This window comes from Lolium perenne, chromosome 5 (genome assembly GCF_019359855.2).
Source record: "Lolium perenne isolate Kyuss_39 chromosome 5, Kyuss_2.0, whole genome shotgun sequence".
Classification (NCBI taxonomy): Eukaryota; Viridiplantae; Streptophyta; class Magnoliopsida; order Poales; family Poaceae; genus Lolium; species Lolium perenne.
In genome coordinates, this window is record NC_067248.2 from 69,542,569 (window position 1) to 69,559,750 (window position 17,182).

The following is a 17,182-nucleotide window of genomic DNA, read 5'->3' on the forward strand; positions in this document are numbered from 1 at the left end:
TCGTGAGGATCCCTCCTCCGAGGTACCGTCTACTAAGCAACGACAGACACCGTACGCGCGACCGAGTACGGAAGTGCTGCCGGATTGCAGCACCGGGGACGGTCGTCTACACCAACAACGAGATTAATCTCGTAGGCTTTAGAATCTTTGAGGGTTAGTCTCATCTCCATCTCGTTGCTCCGATCTTGTTGATTAGATCTTGGCTTTTCCATAGATTAGATCTTGGATTTATTCGTCTTTGCGGTAGGAACATTTTTGTTTTCTATGCAACAAACCCATCAGCAACTAGGTATGTAGTACTGGAGAAAAATAACCCAAACCCGTGTATCCTAAAGATTTGAATTGATAGGAGAGAAGTGAAATCTTTTTCCAATCAAAACCAGATACGATGACTCAGCATTAGAGTGACACCAGATAAGGAGTAAAAATAATCCTATTCAGAGTTTTGCAAATAATCTTTAGCTTTCAAATAATTTTCACGACCACTAGACTCAACATCGACCAGTTAACAAGGGTTTCCTACATGCAGTCCTGCTCTGATACCAAAACCTGTGGCACCCCCGGGATCAGGGTTAGACAAATACCAGATCTTCGTCTGACATAAGCCTAACCTAGAGCTCGAGAGACTACAGTGAGAGAATCGGTAACACAACAGTGACTCTACGACTCAAAAGAATATATTACAACTCTTAACAGAGTAAGACCCAAATTATTACACTCAGAGGTCACTGACCCAACATTCAACAAGCAACGGAAGCAAATTATGTTATTCTAAATAACAAGATAGCAAAGAGCTTAAGAAGCCATAACATAAAGCGACGTCCCAGTCCATAAGTCTCAGGCTGCTGCCTGGGAACCCCAAACTACTCATCGATGTTAACGTAGAAACCACCTTCGGCTGTAGCAACTTCATCTGAAACAAAAGCATGCAAAGCTGAGTACAGGACTCAGCAAGACTTAGTGCAACCTTTTAGCAAAGCGGGTATGCGGGGGCTTTCTGTAGATCTTCTTTTGCGTAAAGCCAATTTTCCTTTGTAAGACAAGAGAGAGGAGAAGCTCGACTACTCAAAACCTTTAAAAGGGGATAAGAGAGCGATATCTCTATCTCTATTTGATCATCAAATTGTATCTACCAATCTTCATCATCTCGAACCACTATCCTCGGATCACCCCCTCAACACCCGGAGAAGGTATCCGTAAACACACATTGTTTGCCAAGTTTTACGATCAGGTTAAAGTTGTTTATGATCACAGAATCCATTCCCAAGTCGTCCGTAACCGTGGACATGGCTTTTCGAAAAGATTTAACCCTGAAGGGGTGCACAACTTTATCCACATGTGGCAACCGACTCTTAGTGCCAACGTATAAGCTCTCTTCCTTGGAAAGCCGGCAGAGGGTGGTTGACCACGACCTTTACCTTGTTGTCGCCTAGACCATGAGTCACACGCTAAGGATTGTTCTGCCGGGTCAAGTCCCGAAGTCGGTCCTTAACGATGTGTGCCGAGGTGGGTTTCCCCAGAGGCCGTAACCTCCAGCCACCTAGACCACACTTACCTACATGTTATGTACCTTTACCCCCAAGAAAAATGCAATGCATATGATCAGGTAACGCGCAAACTATGTGACTCATGGAATTGACTAGGCAAGTTAGTGAGTCGAGACGGTACCATAATAGGGCCTCGCGTGGTTGTACGTTCAGTCTTGGTTCAAGAGGCGAGAACTCGGTTCCTAGAGTTGGCAGAAATGAAACAACCCACCACATCCCAATGTGGCCTCTCGTCTTAGCCTTTAATCATTTTAACAACATCTCTATACTTACCACGTCAACCTGTCATGCTAGATTCATTTTATTGCAAGGCTCCAGTCTGAAGACCGGAGTAGTAGCGTAACAAACTAAGCATGGCTAAGCATAAAGAGATAAAGGCTCTAGCGACGCACACATGTCAATCCTAGGTATGCTAGGAGCGTGGATCAGGGTATTGAGGCTACAAAGGGCGGACATGCAACAGATAGGGTAACTCTACCTATCGATAAAAGACGGTTGAATCATGTGCAATATGTAGGAACCAGAAGTAAAAGCATTTCAAAAACATATATAAACCAGGCTAGGGCTTGCCTTGTCCCTCAGCTGATTTGTAATGTTCTTCGGTGGTGTTGAGGTCGGACTCCGGCTCAAATCCTATCGCGAAGAACCAAACACGTACATGTATATAGATAAATCCATTATAAGAACTATCCCCATAAAATCAATTGAATAACACTATATATCAAATTTACCTCACCATCTATAAATTAAAATGGCAGTTATTATTTAATGTGAATCCAAGAATTTAAGATAATTCAGCGATGTGCAATTTTGGATCACACGCATCAATCAGAATTAGAAAAAAGCTAAACTAAGCATGCTAGATTCATTTTATTGCAAGGCTCCAGTCTGAAGACCGGAGTAGTAGCGTAACAAACTAAGCATGGCTAAGCATAAAGAGATAAAGGCTCTAGCGACGCACACATGTCAATCCTAGGTATGCTAGGAGCGTGGATCAGGGTATTGAGGCTACAAAGGGCGGACATGCAACAGATAGGGTAACTCTACCTATCGATAAAAGACGGTTGAATCGTGTGCAATATGTAGGAACCAGAAGTAAAAGCATTTCAAAAACATATATAAACCAGGCTAGGGCTTGCCTTGTCCCTCAGCTGATTTGTAATGTTCTTCGGTGGTGTTGAGGTCGGACTCCGGCTCAAATCCTATCGCGAAGAACCAAACACGTACATGTATATAGATAAATCCATTATAAGAACTATCCCCATAAAATCAATTGAATAACACTATATATCAAATTTACCTCACCATCTATAAATTAAAATGGCAGTTATTATTTAATGTGAATCCAAGAATTTAAGATAATTCAGCGATGTGCAATTTTGGATCACACGCATCAATCAGAATTAGAAAAAAGCTAAACTATTTGGGTTTAAAAAAGGAAAAAGAAACTTTCGAAATCTCAAAAGCTATAGCATGTAAGGCTATTCTAATACGTACAGGTTCCATTATAAGAACTATCCCCATAAAATCAATACAATAAAACTATATATCAAATTTACCTCACCATCTATAAATTTTAAATGGCATTTATTATTTAATGTGAGTCCAAGAATTTAAGATAATTCAGCGAAGTGCAGTTTTGGATCACACGCATCAATCAGAATTAGCAAAAAAAGGAAGTATTTGATTATAGCATGTAAGGCTATTCTAATACGTACAGGTTCCATTATAAGAACTATGCCCATAAAATCAATACAATAACACTATATATCAAATTTACGTCACTATCTATAAGTTTTAAATGGCATTTATTATTTAATGTGAGTCCAAGAATTTAAGATAATTCAGCGAAGTGCAGTTTTGGATCTCACGCATCAATCAGAATTAGCAAAAAAGGAAGTATTTGGTTTGTGTTTAGCCTCATTATCAAGAATCGAACCCTGGAAGCTCCTTGAGGGCAACCACCAATCAATAGATGGGAACCAACTAGGATGTATTTGATTTGTGTTTAACCTACGTATTCATGCTATATAAAGAGAATCTCCAATATTCTGGGGCCCCAAAGTTTTTTGGCCCTGTGCGGCCGCACGGGCCACACTCCTATGGGCTCGGGCTTGGGCCCAACGCATAGGTTTCTCAAATTTGGGGCGCGGATAGATCGCGGTGGATGAGTCGGTCCGTTTATGTTCCCCGCTAGAGCATGCGCGGGCCATCTGTCTGTGCGCGCGAACCAAAACGGACGGCCCAGAACCGTTTGGATGGGCCGTTTAGGACAGAGGACAGCGAGCTGGCATTGATATTTGACCGCCTAGGGGCAGCCTAGTAATTTCAAATTTGTCTATATATTGACATGTCCTTCAGCCCGATTTGAGCGTACTAGGTCGCGCACATCTTGCCGCTGGTTATCAATCCACTCTCCTCGTCAAAGTGTAACACGCCATACTCACCTACAGAAAAAGTGTTCTCCTCGATCAAGAGATATGCGTATGCTTCGGAGAGCCAAGGTGATTCGTTGTTCTCCCTTGTAAATTATAATGTTACTGTCCTTTCATTTGTAATTTCTGATTGCACTTCGGGGAGTTCATAGGGAACAATTAGATCCTTACCAGCGTCTCACGACGGACTCGCCTTCGGTGACTTTGAGCCAAGTCACCGGGGCAAACACATCATCTACAGCCCTACATTCGAGATCCAACATACTGTACTAAATTGTCTAGATCCATGGATAAAATAAAACTGTTTAGAAAATCATAAAAAATCAGTTTTAAATCGTAAATAGTTGGAGAAAGTTTCTATACATGTAGATGAGTGGGTTATGAGTAAATAGTTTCTTATGGATTGTTGAAAATTAAAAAAAAAAAACTATTTAGTCGCAAACTACTTAGCGAAATGGATGAAAAATTTCTCATAAAACATTCACGATTTACTGAAATTAAAAAGAAATCTCAACACTTTGAAACTTTTAGTTCAAATAAGATTTAATCTGGTACGTTAGATCTTAAATGAAGGGTTGAAAATGAATACTTTACACTGGTGACTTTTGCTTGTCAAAGTCTTGAAGCTGAGTCCACTCGCCACCGGCGACGAACTAGATCCACCCACCTCAAACCCTGCCGCTCACCATGCCAGCACTTAGTTTCCCCTCTTTCCTTCTCCTGTTCTGGAGCTTCTCCCGACCATGTCATCGTTAAAGATGAGCCAGATTATGTTCAAAAAAAAAAAGATGAGCCAGATTTCCCGCGACCGGTAGAAGTTGGACGGGACCTTTTTCTTGCCGAAGAGTGGGTCCTCTTATCAGTCCTACTGCGAGGTGCTGCGCAGCGCGAGCCTTGCCAGCGCTAGCTCGGGCAGCTGTGGCGTGTCTGCGGGAGTCCGCTGGGTATCCACCCTCGGACCCGCCTGGAACCTATTCGACAGATTGCTTCCATGCTGGTTGGAAGCCAGGCGGTTGCTGCGACTAGCATGGAACCCTAGCATGGAACCCGAGAGAGTTGTTAGTATCGAACGCAGCTAAATTTTTATTTTGATATCACTTGTGTTTTGGAAGCAAAAAACTACTGGATTTTTCATCGGTTTTCTCAAAAAACACTAAATCGTCTCTCATCACGAGTTGAACGAATTGATGGCCAAACTGATAGCGGGACCCACTACCCAGGCTGACGTGGCATGCTAGACAGTGCATTGTTTGCCATTTGCACATAGGTCCTCCAGTTTTGAGTGCAAATTACGCACATGTCCCTCAGATTTTAGAAAACCTGCTATTTATTTTTCAAACATTCATAAATGTTTGAATATTTTAAATATAATTTTTTTCCAAACCTTCATAACTTTTAAATACTAATTCAAATGGAAAAATTATTAATATGAAAAGCGCTTAGAAATGTTTGAATATGTTAAATACTATTTTTTTCAAACCTTCATAACTTTTAAATACTAATTCAAATGAAAAAAAACTGTAATATAAAATGTGCTTATATTTGTTTGAATATTTCAAATATAAATTTTTTCAAACCTTCATAACTGTTAAATACTAATTCAAATGGAAAAAACTTTGAAAATGAAAAGTGCTCAGAAATGTGTGAATAATTCAATTATACACTTTTTCAAACCTTCATCTTCTAGATACTAATTCAAATTGAAAAAATATTAATAGTCTCCGATATTTTGATTATGCAACCAAATCTAGTAATAAATATGTTCCATATTTATAGGTAGCTTCAAAAAAAATTGTGTCATTGATGACCAGAGGAACGTGCGTCAATAGTATTGGCTCGCTCATGTGATTTTTTTCCATCATATCGTATGTAAACTCATGTTTGTTACATATGAACAAAATCAAAAAAGAATCTACTCCGATTTATATTACTTGACTCTAGTATGGATGTATCTAGAACTAAAACGTGTCTAGATTGATTCATATTATAGTCAATTAATATGAAACGGAGGGTAGTACAAAAAATTATGTAGTTACTATTACATCCCAAGCATATACAAAAAACTTGTTCGTCAACAATACAACAAATTGTGTTTCAATAATACGATAAATTACGATTTCAACAATACAAAAAACATATAAATAAGTAGACACACTCAATTGAGCCAAGAATACGTCGAAACCTCGAGCCTTGCTCACCTCCAAAATCCTAGCTGTGTCTTCAACATTCGGGCTCTCAAGTATGTGGAGCCAAACACGTGCACAATTGCTACAACAAAGCGCTTGACACATATGATAGCTTGACTCTCACCCATAGCCCATAGCCAAGTTGTCATCAACTAGATCCGCTAGAATACCTTATGTCAACATACGTAAGGCGGTGGTCACCTTCTGATAGGTGATATGCCTAAGTTTTCCGTCGGCATTCCTTCTTTGAACAAAAAACCGATCATACTCTATATGCCCAAGTTCTCCGGCGACGATGTGTTTGAACAAGTTGATGCTCATCCGAAAACGCTGACGAAAGTAGTTCTCAAGAAATGTCGAATTTTCGTTGAAATACCTACGGCAGCGCGAAAAACCAAGTGTGTCTCGCTATATTGGCATTTTTTTACCGCGGACATGATATAGAGCGACTGTGGTGTTGCTCTAAGAAGAGGAGGCGCCGAGGCCAAGCAGCCTTCACCCGATAGCTCTTTGTTGAATCTTACACGGCCTTCTTTTATTCTTAGTATTTATAAGAATTATGTATGATTTAGATTCTATGGGAGTAAGTTATTTGATTTAAAGTAACATGTCACTTAGGAACTAATTCTAAAAATAATTGTACTGTAATCTTATAGGAAAAAACATTAGGTTACACCAAATGAAAAATTCATTTGCTACAATCAAAGACACTTCATTTTCTTATAAATTTAAATAGGCATGGCATCCCAATTTTTTATTTTTCCTATTTATATGTATTTCTTATCATATGAATCAAAAGAGGCCTAAAAGTGTCCAAGTGACATCTTGGCTAAAATAGCATCTCCACTGGCCGTCCCTATAATCAGTCCGACAGGTGCGTCGGCAGAGGGTTATGGAGAGCAATGTAATACCTTGTAACCATGACGAAAGACGTGCCCTACTAGTGTTAAACCCTAGAGGCCATCCCAATAGCTACGCCTCTCCGTGAAGATAAAGACAAGTCGGTAAGAGAGAGAAAAAGTTAGAGAGAGGAGAATATTTAGGTTGGCTCTCGCTTCAGGTGGCCCAGTTAGTCATCTCTTGAGGACATGAAGATGAGGTGGAGGTGGGTCCCACATATCAGCCCCTCTATCTTGTTTCTCCTCTCCCTCTCTCCCCCCACTATTGTAGCTTCTTCCCCAACAAAAACTATTGGTACCGCCATGGCTCCTTCCCCGAAAACTAGTACCTCTGGCGCCACTTGACTCCTTCGCCCGCGACCTCTTCTTAGAGTGCCGCCCCAGATACCTTCCCAATGGACCCTGGTGTTAAGGTTCATGCACTAGCCACTTGAACCAAAAGTCCGAACTGATGGAAAGGGCTAGGCAATCTACTTATACACTTCACAACACCCCCACTCGCGTGTGACGGGAGAAGAGAAAACAAGTCAACACGTGTAGAGAGGCAAAGAGGCAGCGGCGGCGGCCGGGCGAGGGACGGCAGGGTGCCGGGGCGGGCGGCGGCTGCGGCTGCGAGGATTTTAGAATTTTAGAATAAATTGTGAAAACCAGGATTTGAACTCGAGACCTGGGGCTCTGATACCATGTTAAGGTTCATGCACTAGCCACTTGAACCAAAAGTCCGAACTAATGGAAAGGGCTAGGCAATCTACTTATACACTTCACAACACCTGGCACCTGTGCCACCTTGTCTCCTTTGCGTCGAGCAGCTCCTCCGTTGGCGTGACCCGACCCAGACTACCTCCTCCGCTAGTTTGCCCCGCCCCAGGCTTCCTCCACCGTGAGGTGCTCATGCTCAATTCATGTCACCCACGAGCGTGTCGTGCTAGCAAATGAATCCGTATGTGCTCTACCTCCCTCTTCAACCTCAATCATCAGGGGCTCTGGTGGAACGACAGGAGCAGCTCCACAATGCATATATGAAGGAGCCCCCCATCCCGCTTCCCTCTGGTACTCCATGTGGAGTGGCAGCAGCAGCTCGACCGCGTCGAGGACAACCTCGACGAGGAGGTGACAAGAGAGTTCATTCGGCGGTGGGTGGATGACCACCGGGTTTTGTACAACAATCAATTGAGGCCCCATGATCATGCCCAGGTCAAAATTATCCCCGGCAAGTTCGCCCATGGACGGATCTCAGAGGCCCTTGGGCAACCACTCTGTGGGTCAACGACGAACACCGCCAGGTTGCGCGTTGTGGCCATTGTCTTGCCCCGTGCATTTCCTAGATCCATCCAACGAAGAAGAAGACCAAAAAGATGGAGAATAGAAGAGAGAGGAGAGCGAGAGAGAGGAGAGAGATAATGACATGTGGGGATCTATGTCCACCTCATCATAGGAACCATTTGTGTTGCCATGTCAGTCCTGATAAATTGGCCCATGCCAGTCAGAAAAGCTATCAAAATGCAACGAAACGAAAATCAATGCTATTCGTCTCAGAGCTGGTAGTTTTTTTTTTAAATACCAAAATATATACTGACGTGTTAACATAGCCCAAGATGTGGTAGTTTTTCTTGTAACTTACTCCCTCTATACGACTGCGGCGTTTTGTAGACCAAGCTACATGTAGCTCTTTAAAAAATGAATTTTAATGTTTTTAAAAAGTATTTAAAAAATCCTACATTTAGGTGATGATATGTTCAGAATCTTAACTAGAAATACTTTATATTCTAGATAGTGCAAAAAATAACAAAAGTAGAAATGGGAAGCAGTGAACGGTGTAATTTTTGAAACCACAAAAAATTGTCAGCTTTTGTCATTTTTTGTGTACCATAAAATACAAAGTTCACTTTTTGGAATTTTAAAATTTTAATTTCAATTATTATTTTCAGAAAACCATCTACATGCTATATTTGCAGTTTTTCGTCCTCTATACATGTTATATTGTTCATATATAGCAGTGAATTAGTGGTGAATATTTCCTTGTTGTAGGTGGCACCTGCTACCCGGAGAGTAACGTTAGAAGCTTTCCCAGAACGTGATGAGATTCTAAGGTCTAAATTTGACAAGAAATTTCCTGTGCTAGTACGCGTTACAGCACCGGACACATCCGACGGCACACACGTGGACTTGGTGGCAGTGCTTGACATGAGCGCAAGCATGACAAGAGACAGGCTTGAGAATGTGAAGGAAGCCATGCTAGCCGTGATAAAAGATCTTGGCCCGAGAGATCGTTTCTGTATGCTACCATTCAGCAGCGAAGTGCAGAGCCGTACAGAACTCACGGAAATGTCTCTTAATGGTAAAGAAGCTGCAAGCTCTATGGTCCAAAATTTAGTCACCGGGGGGAAGAGTGACATGGGTGCAGCACTGCAGCTAGCTGCAAAAGTACGTTACTTTTTTTTTACAAGCTGTCTAATACAGTACTCGACTATTTATCCTTGGGAGTTGTCAAACTGTACTAATTTTATCCATCTTTCACTCCAGGTTCTGAATGGCAGGAAAATGCATGACTGCATCAACCGCGAATGCTTAACTGTCTTCATCTCGGCCGGCAAAGATGATTCGGTCTACACAAAGCCAATCAACCATGGATTCCCGGTTCACACCATTGGTTTAGGTAGCGAGCATGACCCTAAGGTAATGCACGACATCGCTCAAACCACACATGGCACATACTCTTATATAGACAGGGACATGGATGCTACGGGGTCTACTCTCAGGAAGTTGGTCCAGGTCCAGAAAGCTGTCAGCGCAAGGAACACGGAGATCAAGTTACAAGCTCATGAGGGTGTCACAATATTGTCCATCGAGTCTGGTGGCCACAAGAGTGTCCCTAGCGAGACGTCTGGTGTGATTAAGATCAGCCGCCTGTATGCCAGTCAGGTCAGCAGTTTCATCGTCTACCTCGCAGTCAAACAGGGGAAGAGCCCCGGATTAAAGCAGATACTAACATCTGGCGGTGGTAGCAAGATGGAGCTGATGACCGTCAGCGTTACAAATGAAGGTGTTCCTGGTTTTTTGACCGGGGAAGGTGTTCCTGTTGACAAGCTGGGTGTGTCAGTCAAACGGCCAGAGGAAAGCCCTGGTGGTTCGGTTTGTCCTCTGGTTGCAGCGGAACTTTACCGCCTTGCACTGGTGCTTGCTATCTCTACCCTGGCAGAACCTACTGCGGATGGTTTGCAGAAAATACGGAATAAGTACCTCACATCTGAACAGCACCGCATGTACAGCAAGTGGGAGTTCGAGAAAGATATCTCGGAAATGCAGAAGGGTATTTCTGATCCCAACAAGCACAAGATGCAGGGGCTTCCATACATGCTCTCTTGGCTATCGTCTCACAATTGGCAGCGTCCAACAGCCAAGGGTTCACCACATATGTCTGATAATTTCTTACCAACAAGTACAATGCAACAACAACACCAACAACATCAACAACAACAACATTATCGGCAACAAAAACATCATCAACAAGCAATGTTTACAGAAATATTACTGTTGCTTCCTTGTGCCATATCAGCTTTGGTCATTTTGCTTCTGGCTGTATTCTTCGGTCTCCATACTGCAATACTGAACCTGATGCAATCCCTGCACATGAGGATATTGTCCATCATCGGGACAACGGTTATAAACCATGTCATGCAGTATTTGTACTCGGTAAGTGTGTGTGTGTGTTCATAATTTTTTGCGTCCGCTCATTTTCATTGTGCATTTTGATGCTGTAGCTCATAACAGATAACCATGTAGCTATATATCCACTTATCATTTGTGTACATCAACGCAACATACGTACATGCTCTAACCAAATTCGTTCTGAGCAGGCGGTGATGTACTCAAGCATCCTCGGATCATTTTCCTTGTTTATTCCGTCAGGAATTGCCTCATCAATCCCTGTTCTCCAGCAGAAAGCTGAGGGAGTAGACACAGTGGTATGCAATCAACAACCCCTTTTAACAAACATGAGACGATAAAAACCCACATATATATTCCTGAGCTCAGATAATGTCTGCAGGATATTAAGGTTTTCACCAATACCTTTCTTCCAGAGGGTGCCAACATGGCTGCAAATCCAAAGACTTGTGGAGGAACAGCTGGCATGTTAAGCGGCAAAATTACAGTGCAAGGCGGTTTGGTTTTCACAAGCTAAAGTTCTCAACTACACATGCAATAAGTGAACGATTCCCCCACAGTTGGAGCATGCTCGAGAGCTTGCAATCATGTATCGGTTCATATGTGAAGACATTTTATCTCCGTTGGTTATTGTTTAACTTTTATTTTTATTATCAAGCCATGCTACTTGGCAAATGTACCTTGTTATATGTCAGTGATACATTGATATGTCCTATGGGAAAACACTGGGGTAATTACATCACACCCATATTCATGTTCTTATTGTCTATTTAATAAATTGTTATTTCAGCGTGCAGGGAATATATGTCTGACTCGTTGAACTAATTGTTTAGCTAATGGTATTTATTCATTACTAGTAAGTGTGCACGTTCACCCACGTCTGAATTTCCGAACAAAACATTTAAAAACAACCTAATTAGTTTGAATAGGCAACATCAGCTGATTTTGATAGTCCAAATCATCAAGGTAGTATCATGCATATGATACTTGTGTATGGTACTATCTCTATAGTGGTTAGTATCATGAAGTAGTATCATAGTTATGCTATATTTATTACTTTTTATAATCTCAATGCAAATGTGTGCACAAGATTTATTTGGCATTAACTTTCTCGTGACATGCGCTATGATACAGTATCCACCTATGTTATTCTAATCTCCTCTCCCCTCCTTAATTAGTTGCCACATCAGCATTTTTATGGGACCAATGTGTATAATACTAGCTATGGTGCTAGCACTATGCCCAGCCTTAGGAATTTCATGGTTCACCTAGTCCTTAGTAATCAAGCACGTGCAATTAAACTAATACTAGAAATTAAATAAAATGTGGCAGATGCAATGGTTCGGCATGGATCTTTTGTAAGTGGCAGAAGAAGATGCCTTCTGCTTTGTTGGGTTCACGCGTGTGCTACGTCCCCGCTGCGGGTGCTGGTGCTTTGTTGCTTTCCTATGCACCTATCCTACAGGGCGGAGCTGTTGACCAGTTTCATTGCGAGGCCTCGTGGTCACTTGTTGAGGTGGCATCAGGGAGATTTAGATTAATTTACCACATATTTTCACAAGATGTTTCTTATATTTACAGGGCAATTTAGATGCAGATTAAATTGATATTATATGCAAATTTCTAAAATAGAGTCGGGAGATTGTCAATCTAATCAAGCATATTTCAAACACAAGAATGCTGGGAAGCAGAGTCAATACCTGCAGCAAACCAGAATTAATAAGAAAATTAATTTAGAACTAAAATAATAATGTACCTGTGGAGACTGATATTTGGGTTTGTCTAAGGTTCTCATCCAAACGAAAGCTGACTGTACCTTTCATTCACATATGTCCAATGTAGCATGTGAGTGTGTGTGTGTGTGTGTGGGGGGGGGGGGGGGGGTTCTAAATTTACCGCATGCATCCGTTGGCCCATGGACATAATAATGGTTATGCGTCTGTTTGCGTCGGGGGTGTCCCCAGCGGGCCGACGCATTTTGTCCGTAGGTTTTTCTTTTTGAAATCTCCCAAAACAACACAAACAAGCAAATTGCACGAAAATATGGCCATCAGATTGAGGTCTCAAATAATTCCATCACATTGTGCACATGGTACGGCAAAGAAATGTAGTTCAAAAGGGGCAGAACATGGCTAGAACAGCAAATTTAGTCCAAAAAGGCCATGGTGCTTGACAATGGCGCGGAAGATCAGGCGTCTCGCGCGCGGGTGGGGGGTGTCTAAATTGACCGCATGCATCCGTTTGCGTTGGCCCATGGACATGATAATGGTCATGCGTCTGTTTGCGTCGGGGGTGTCCCCAGCGGGCCGACGCATTTTGTCCGTAGGTTTTTTTTTTTTTGAAATCTCCCAAAACAGCACAAACAAGCAAATTGCACGAAAATATGGCCATCAGATTGGCTCAAATTGAGGTCTCAAATAATTTCATCACATTGTGCACATGGTACGACAAAGAAATGTAGTTCAAAAGGGGCAGAACATGGCTAGAGCAGCAAATTTAGTCCAAAAAGGCCATGGTGCTGGACAATGGCGCGGAAGATCAGGCGTCCCGCGCGCGGGTTTCAGCGCGCTTCTTCAGGAACCTGGCCCTGGTGCCGTCGCCCATGCTTCCCAAGTCGGCCAGCATGATCCTTGTGTCCTCTTCCCGGATCTTGGCCTCGACGTCCATCCTTTTAGCCTCGGCGTCAAGCATTTTGGCCTCAGCGTCTGCCTTTTTGGCCTGGACGTCCGTTCTTTCGACCTCAATGGCCTCTTTGGTGAGGGTGAGGTGATAAGGGGTGGCCCGATCTTCTCAGTAAGAAACGGTGGTGATGATGATCACGGGGTGATGGCAGCGGAGAAACACGACGATGTAGTGGATGATAACTTGTATGACGCAACGAGATCTCTCGATTGGTCCCTGTCGCCAATGCAACAGCTCTCAACCCTGCAAGATATTCGCAACTCCACACACTTGCGCACGTAGCCGCCGACCACGAAGCGGTAAGTTGCAACCGTCTAATTCCCAATGGAACAACAGATCACACAAGACTTAAACAAGATCTGCACAATATCCAAGCAATATGGTGTAGGGAATTCAATAGTTTTGCAGAGCAAACAACTAAGAACTAGGGTTTATCTTAAACGTGGTCTAAAGCAGCTAGGGGGTCGTCCAAGGCACTTATATAGGCGTCCGGGACGAGTTCTGGTCGAAAGATACAAGTAAAACCGACCCAGAATAGATCTGGTCGAGACAGACTCGGACTGGTTCGGTCTGGGATCCGGTCGACCGGGCTGTGGACCGGCCGGTCCGGTCGGTGGTCTGTCAACTGGCGGCAACCGGAAACTGCGAAGTTTCTGGTTTCTGCCCGGTACGATGCACTCCCTCCGGTTGGTGGCCGGTTGGCGGCCGGTCGACCGGGCCAGGGACGGGGCGGCCCGGCGTGGGGGCCGGTCTGACCGGGCGCTGGATCGGCCTGGACTTCTTCTTCTCCTCTCGCGCATTCCTCCCGCTCCTCCCTCGCGCGTCCATGAGATATCTTCATGTCCAGCTCCTTGTCCAGCTTCACGTCCATCTTCACGTCCAGCTGCTCCTCTCCTCCTCGTGCGATGCTTGTCTCCTCTTCATACCTGATGATACATAAGTAATAGGACTTAGGTAGTATAAAGTTCTCATCAATCAAGGTATTGTTTAGGAACAAGTTCACCTGTTGTTTAAGTAGCTTCGCACGAGCTCGTGTCATTGGTCCAATCCTGACTTCATTGGACTTGAGCTTCACAGCAGGTTCATCTTCAGTTGGTAATGACGGAGGTAGTAGGGAGGTAGGGATGTCCTCATCATCTCCCCCCCTTCAAAAGGCGTCGACCCCGACGCTCCAAGGTCTTCTCCGTCATATGGTGTCAAATCAGCAACATTGAAAGAATTACTGACACCAAACTCATCCTCTGGAAGATCTATCGAGTATGCATTATCATTGATCTTGGCAAGCACTTTGTAAGGACCAGCACCACGAGGCTTCAACTTAGACTTCCTCAGCTTCGGGAACCTATCCTTGCGAAAATGTACCCAGACCAAATCACCAGGCTTGAACAACATCTCCTTGCGCTTCTTATTCATCCTTGCAGCATTGCTCTTGCCTTTCTTCTCAATCAACTCTTTAGTCTTCACATGAATCTTCTTCACAAAATCTGCCCTCTTTGATGCCTCCATATTAACTCTCTCATGTATGGGCAAAGGCAACAAGTCAAGTGGAGTAATGGGTTTGAAACCATACACCACATCAAAAGGACATAGCTCCGTGGTAGAATGTACCGCCCTGTTGTAAGAAAACTCCACATGCGGCAAACACTCTTCCCACTCCTTCAGGTTCTTCTTGATCATGGATCTCAACAGTTGTGACAATGTTCTATTCACCACTTCAGTTTGACCATCAGTTTGGGGATGACAAGTAGTACTGAACAGCAGCTTCGTCCCCAGCTTTCTACAAAGCGTCTTCCAGAAGTAGCTCATAAACTTCACGTCACGATCAGAAACAATAGTCTTCGGGACTCCATGTAGACGTACAATCTCCCTGAAAAACAGGTTAGCAATATGCGACGCATCGTCGCTCTTGTGGCAGGCAATGTGGGACATCTTAGAGAATCTATCCACTACCACAAATATAGAATCATGGCCTCTCTTAGTACGCGGCAAACCCAACACAAAATCCATACTAATATCCTCCCATGGTGTAGTAGGTGCCGGTAAAGGAGTATATAAACCGTGAGGCTTCAGCTTGGACTTGGACTTGTCGCAAGTAATGCATCTCCTCACATATCTATCCACATCCCGCCTCATCTTTGGCTAATAAAAGTGGTCAGCTAGCATGAGTAGCGTCTTCTCACGCCCAAAGTGACCCATCAAACCTCCAGCATGTGATTCCTGCAATAAGAGCAAACACACAGAAGATTCTGGAACACATAGTTTGTTAGCTCTAAACAAGAACCCATCATGTATGTGATATTTTTCCCATGCTTTACCAAGAGCACATAAGCGATATGGTTCAGCAAAATCATGATCAGTAGCATACAAATCACATAGTATCTCTAAACCAGGAATTTTAACATCAAGTTGAGTTAATAGCATATTCTTCCTAGATAGAGCATCAACAACAATATTATCTTTTCCCTTCTTATGCTTAATAATATATGGAAAAGACTCAATGAACTCAACCCACTTAGCTAGACGCTTATGCAAAGTAGATTGGGCTTTCAGGTATTTTAAAGCTTCATGATCAGAATGTATGATAAATTCTTTTGGCCACAAGTAATGTTGCCAAACCTCAAGAACTCTAATTAAAGCATACAATTCTTTATCATATATAGGATAGTTCAACTTAGCACCAGAAAGTTTCTCAGAAAAATATGCAATTGGGCGACCCTCTTGCATCAACACACCACCAATTCCAATACCACTAGCATCACATTCAATCTCAAATTGCCTATTGAAATCAGGAAGTGCAAGCAACGGTGCAGAAGTTAACAATCTCTTAAGTTCATCAAAAGCATGATCTTGGGCTGCGCCCCACTCAAAAACAACACCATTTTTAGTCAAATCATTCAAAGGTGCAGCAATAGTACTAAAGTTGGGCACAAATCTGCGATAAAACCCAGCTAGACCATGGAAACTTCTTACTTGACTCACATTCATGGGAGTAGGCCAATTTTGAATAGCTTCAATTTTAGACACATCTACTTCTATTCCATGCTTAGAGACAACATACCCCAGAAATATGACCTTATCTTTGCAAAATGTGCACTTCTCAAGATTACCATAGAGTTGATTATCACGCAACACTTGCAAAACATGTCTAATGTGTATAGTATGATCAGATTCATTCCGGCTGTAGATTAATATGTCATCAAAGTACACAACCACAAATTTGCCAATAAATTCACGCAAAACATGGTTCATCAGTCTCATGAAAGTACTAGGTGCATTAGTTAACCCAAAAGGCATTACTAACCACTCATATAAACCAAATTTTGTTTTAAAGGCTGTTTTCCACTCATCCCCTTCTTTCATCCTAATTTGATGATAGCCACTACGCAAATCAATTTTAGAGAACACAGCAGCACCACTCAATTCATCTAGCATATCCTCTAAACGGGGAATAGGATGACGATATCGAATAGTAATGTTGTTTATAGCTCTACAATCTACGCACATACGCCATGTACCATCTTTCTTAGGAACTAAAATAACAGGAACAGCACAAGGACTAAGGCTTATGCGGATATAACCTTTGTCAAGTAGCGCTTGTACTTGTTTCTGTATCTCCTTCGTCTCTTCGGGATTAGTGCGATATGGCGCCCTATTGGGCAGCGATGCTCCGGGAATCAAGTCAATTTGATGCTCAATACCTCGCCATGGTGGTAGTCCGGCGGGTACTTCTTCCGGAAACACGTCGCCGAATTCCTGCAAAACATTAG

At 42.8% G+C, this 17,182-nt stretch overlaps 1 protein-coding gene across 1 annotated transcript; it reads left to right on the top strand.

Annotated features, from left to right (window-relative positions):
* Positions 1–9,263: 9,263 nt before the first annotated feature.
* Positions 9,264–11,250, top strand: LOC127321442 (uncharacterized). The gene is made up of 5 exons (XM_071820806.1): positions 9,264–9,491; positions 9,591–10,506; positions 10,624–10,760; positions 10,925–11,032; positions 11,116–11,250. The coding sequence occupies exons 1-5, from the start codon at positions 9,264–9,266 to the stop codon at positions 11,248–11,250; spliced, it is 1,524 nt and encodes a 507-aa protein (XP_071676907.1).
* The last annotated feature ends 5,932 nt before the right edge of the window (positions 11,251–17,182 follow it).